This window comes from Peromyscus californicus, unplaced genomic scaffold, assembly GCF_007827085.1.
Source record: "Peromyscus californicus insignis strain IS unplaced genomic scaffold, ASM782708v3 Scaffold_21__1_contigs__length_65335640, whole genome shotgun sequence".
Lineage (NCBI taxonomy): Eukaryota > Metazoa > Chordata > Mammalia > Rodentia > Cricetidae > Peromyscus > Peromyscus californicus.
Window position 1 is genome coordinate 32,250,756 of NW_026294514.1, and position 4,924 is coordinate 32,255,679.

At 42.0% G+C, this 4,924-nt stretch overlaps 1 protein-coding gene across 1 annotated transcript; it reads right to left on the bottom strand.

Annotated features, from left to right (window-relative positions):
* Window positions 1-290: 290 nt before the first annotated feature.
* Window positions 291-700, bottom strand: LOC128117344 (60S ribosomal protein L34-like). Its single transcript, XM_052749258.1, has one exon. The coding sequence runs from the start codon at window positions 678-680 to the stop codon at window positions 327-329; it is 354 nt and encodes a 117-aa protein (XP_052605218.1). The 5' UTR covers window positions 681-700; the 3' UTR covers window positions 291-326.
* Window positions 701-4,924: the final 4,224 nt, after the last annotated feature.

The following is a 4,924-nucleotide window of genomic DNA, read 5'->3' on the forward strand; positions in this document are numbered from 1 at the left end:
CTATCTTGGTATCCCTGTGGTTTTAATCCACACTACCGTATCTCCTACTTTACAAATAAGGATACTTTGGGCCAAAAATGTAAAATAAGGTGAAACTCAAACCCAAACATCTGGCTTCTCCACCAGTCATCCCAGCAACTGTCCAGTACAGTCATCCCAACAACCGTCCTGTACACCAGTCATCCCAGCAAATGTCCTGTACACCAACATTTCACCAGAAAAGCCCAAGAGCTGTTCAGACAATTGGAGGCTCAAAGCTACTTTCTTTTCTTTTTTTTTTTTTTACAGACCAAGCCTTGACCTTTATTATTTAAAAAGCTGCATATTTATTTTGCTTTCTGACACTGTGCTTGTGCCTTCAACACCTTCACAACAATTTTCTGCTCCTCAATAAGGAAAGCCCGCTTGATCCTGTCACGGACACATTTGGCACACATGGACCCACCATAGGCCCTACTGACATGCTTCTTGGTCTTAGACAACCTCATAAGGACTTTCGGTCTCACAGCATGAACCCCTCGTAGCCTGCCTGGGCACACACCACATGCAGATTTAGGTGCTTTTCCAACCTTCTTGGTATAAAGGTAAACAATCCTGTTGCCAGGGGTTCGAGACAGCCTAGTTTTGTTAGAGGCTGTGTTGTAGGAAAGCCTACGACAGCATGTCAAACACTGGACCATTCTGAGTGCCTCTAAGCACCATCCCCTGCCAAAGCTACTTTCATAAGCACATTAAGATATGATCTTCCCTTTATACTTGTTCCTTGTTGAGTGCTACATTTTCCATATATCATACGATGTGATGTATTACCACAATTTAAATGTAGAATAAACTATGAGAATCCTCCTGAAGTCATAAATTAAGCAAGTCATTAAATACACATCTCCCCAAAATGAAAATTAATGCCACTCTTCGGGAAAATGTGGCTATTCTCTGAGACTTCTTTTTATCTCATACATACGACGGTTTGCCTGCACATGTGTACGGGCATGGTGTGCCGGCGGTGCTGGTGGAGATCAGAGAGGACCTCAGATGCCCTGGAAGTGGACTTACAGGCAGCTGTGAGCCACCATGTTGGGTCTGGGAACTGGATTCTGATCCTTTACAAGAGCAGCAAGCACTCTGAACTATTGGGCCATCTCTCCGGCCCTCAGTTCGTCTATATTTCATTTGAAAGTGCAATGGTGACAAATCATGGCCTTCTTGTCGTTCTTTGGAAGAAACAAAATGACAAATGAGCATTAAATGTTTTTATTTTACTATTTAATGTGGCAAATTATGGTAGGTACAGACTGAAAGACCCTAGCCCTTCAGGCTTACACAACCCAAGCCTCAGGAAGAGAGAAACTTCAAGCACCAGGAAATGAGAAACTAAAAATCTAGTTCCAAGGGCCACCTGACTCAGCCACTACTCAATCACCCCTGTAACAATATAACAATGTAAAAAGATTTCTGTTAAGAGATGTGCTCAACTGTGACTGGGATAGTTGCAAGTGTTCCAGGAAGGACCACTGTGACCTTTGTGTAAACTCCACTCCCGCCCTGATACCCCCCTTGAGGTTTCAGGAAAAATGTGCACACTGATGTAACTGTACCCCCTCTGTGATCACTCTGTGACCAGACCATGATCTTGTGAAACGAAATTGTATGAGAACTGTAATCTTATGGCTTTTGTGGGTTTTTCCTTTAAAAGCCCTTATGGGGCTGCAGAAAGAGGCGACTCTTGCTCTTAGGAGCAGAGTTTGCCCTTCTGTACAGAAGCCAATAAATTCCTCGTGCTGTTGCATCAACTGGACTGGAGTCTGGGTTCTTGGGGCGCCCACTTGAGACCCTAAACTTTGGGGTCCAACATTGGAGGTCCCACCGAGATTTTTGGGGTGCCCCCGGGCCCCCACTCTGCCAGTTGGAGGTAAAAAACGATCTCGATCTATGTTTTATGTTATTGTGTCCTTGTCCTTTGTCTGGTTGATTTGGCATCTGTATTCTGTGCCTGTGCATGAGGTGCATGCAGGACCTGTGTCTGGGTCCTGTGAGGGGAGCAGATGTGCTCAGACGTCCCCGGGTCCCCCCTCTGGAGGTTTCCTCCAGAGGTGTCTCTCCTTCCAGGGGAGTGAGGCTGCAGGCTGTCCATGGCCACTCCCATCTGAATCTGTACTTTCGGTTTGTGGCTGAATCAACCACGCGCAGACGTCTGTCCTTGTCCTCTTTATGTTTTTTTTTTTTTTTTTTTTTTTGGAGTCTGTCTTTTGCCTCTCTCTCTCTCTCTCTCTCTCTCTCTCTCTCTCTCTCTCTCTCTCTCTCTCTCTCTCTCTCTCTCTCTCTCGCCATATGGGGCAACAACTAACTACCCCCCTACGTTTGACTTTAGATAACTAGAGAGATGTGCTCGCTCTGGCTCATAACACCTCTCTGGAAGTCAAGAAAAAGAAATGGATCACCTTCTGTTCCTCGGAACGGCTGGCCTTTGAGGTCGGCTGGCCAGGGGACGGGACTTTTAACGTTGATTGATGTCATTTCGCAGGTGCCTGGGTGAAGCCGTTCCTCACTGCTTCGCCTGCCCCAGCTCGCTCAGAAAGCTGTGGAGTAGAGGCTTGGCTGCATGGGAACTAGGCATTGCTGTGTGCTAGGGCGGGCTGTGAGCATGGCCGGCAGGTTCTGGCTGGCCTCCCATATGGACAAGGGGCAGAACTTCCCGGGAGCTAGCTGAAGCCTTGAGGAGCTCAGAGTGTGGGGGCTGGTGGAAAACTAACTGCCCTTCCAGGATCACAGCTGAAAAATGGCCTACAGGTCTGTGGGCCCAGCCAGGGCATGAAGTCACTTTCAGTCTGCCCCTCTTGTGTACTTAATAGCAATCTTTTGTCCCCATGGTGCATGCCTTCCTGTCCTCTTCATCTCCCATGCTGTTGGGAGGGGCTCCCAAGACCTGCCCAGGAGCTAAAACCTGATCAGGATCTGGCTCCAAGAATGGAATGTCACTCCCAATATGAGGCTATGATGCAAAAGGTCAGTAAACTGTTTTCTTATACCTGCAAATACTGAATTTAAAAGTTAATTCTGGTTGGTTTTCATCTTAAAAATGGCTAATGATTCTGCAAACTGCCTATGTATGTATATGGACAGGTATGTGACTTAAAAATGTAAGCAAGCTTTAACTGTATGTATGTATGCATGTATGTAACTTGGATCCAACTGTTTGTATGTGTGCAAGTAATTATTGTTTTAAAAATATATATACATAACGCCTAAGTACTTATGTCTTTACCAAATGTTCAACAACAAGTTTCTAAAAAATTTAAATAGATAACAACATATGTTTAAGATATTTGATAAATATTAAAGCTGCACATCAATGCTTTTATACATAGGAATATACCTTGCTCTGGCAGCTAAACTTTGTAATTTAAGATTTACCCATGTAAAATGATAATGATTTTAAAGACATAAAAAGATCATAGGAAACAGCTGAGGTTTGCAAACAGATGGCAGGAAAGAGTCTGGTGGCAATGGTGGACCTTAGCAGTTTTAAAAATTGCCAGTGTCAGGTGATGATCACCGAAAGCACCAGCCATAATAAAATAGAGCAGACAGGCTATGCATATGCTGCCAAAGATAGGGTCAAAGAAATCATCCAAGCCTCTAAGTAAAAGAACCAAAAAGATTATAAATGAGTCCCAGATATTAAACTTTGGGATTGTTTGTACTCTGGAGCTTGGTTTCAGATTATGAGGATGCCATGTTTTCTCCCCCTTAAAATAAAAAAAAAAGTACTTTATTGTTATTACAAAAGACATTTGAGAAATCTTAATCCTTTAAGAACAGTTTTTATAGTTAAAAACCAATGACTTAAAAATGTTTCTCCTTACCCAAGGTACATTCAGGCTCGTGAATGTTGTCTAGCCTCCTTGTATTTGCTAAGTTTGTTAAACTTAAGTTATCTGGATAGGCTGATACATATATATGTCTCACATTGATATTTTGTTTTGATTTCTTTACTGAACCTGTATTTGATGCTAGAAGAACTTCAACTTAAAAGCATTGTTTTTAATAGTCAGTCTTGAGTAATCAAGTTTCTTTTTAATTGTAGTCAGGGTAAATAAGTACTGATGTAATATTACTTGAGACCCCAAACTTTGGGGTCCAACACAAACTACAAGTAAAAAGCTCTTCAGCATCCTCAGTAAGCTGTACAAACGCCACACATTTGAAAAGAATTGCTGTGGTCATCAAGATGGCTTAGCAGGTAATGCTACTTACTGCCAAGCCTGATGACCCAAGTTCAGTCATGGAGATCCATGTGGTGGAAGGAGAGAACCAACCTCTGCAGATTGTCCTCTGACCTCGACATGTGTGCTGTGGCCTATAAGCATTTGCACATCAGTATACACACACACACACACACACACACACACACACACACACACACACACACACTAAACAAATAAACATAATGAAAAGTATTAAACATATTATCTACTGCGCTGGTGTTACCTAGTTCTATGATAAGATCTTGTTATGTGGGTCTGTATGAGGGTATACAGGTGTGGACTGAATAAGACAGTCCATACAAAAAGCTTAACATGACATGTTCGTATGCAAAACATAACTCACGTGACAGTGTTCTGAAAAGTATAAAATGGAAAAATAATTCCCTATCTCATTTCTCATGGCCAAATAAGCCTGACCTGGATTAAAGTATTAATACAAACAGTAACAACTAAGAGCATTAGAATATGCAGGAGACATTTTATTTTAGTTGTGGGATGAAGAGATACTTTTTCAGCTTGATGATAAGGAAAACTAAAAGTACTGAAACCATGTTTAAAAATAACTATTTAAGGATAAATTTATCAAAATAAATCACTAAAAGGAAAAAACTGAAAAATATTTAAAAACTAAATAAAAGGAAGACGCATATGAATTGGAA

Bases quoted from the DNA above. Each gene is read 5' to 3' on its own strand.
- LOC128117344 (XM_052749258.1), bottom strand. From the start codon at position 680: ATGGTCCAGTGTTTGACATGCTGTCGTAGGCTTTCCTACAACACAGCC.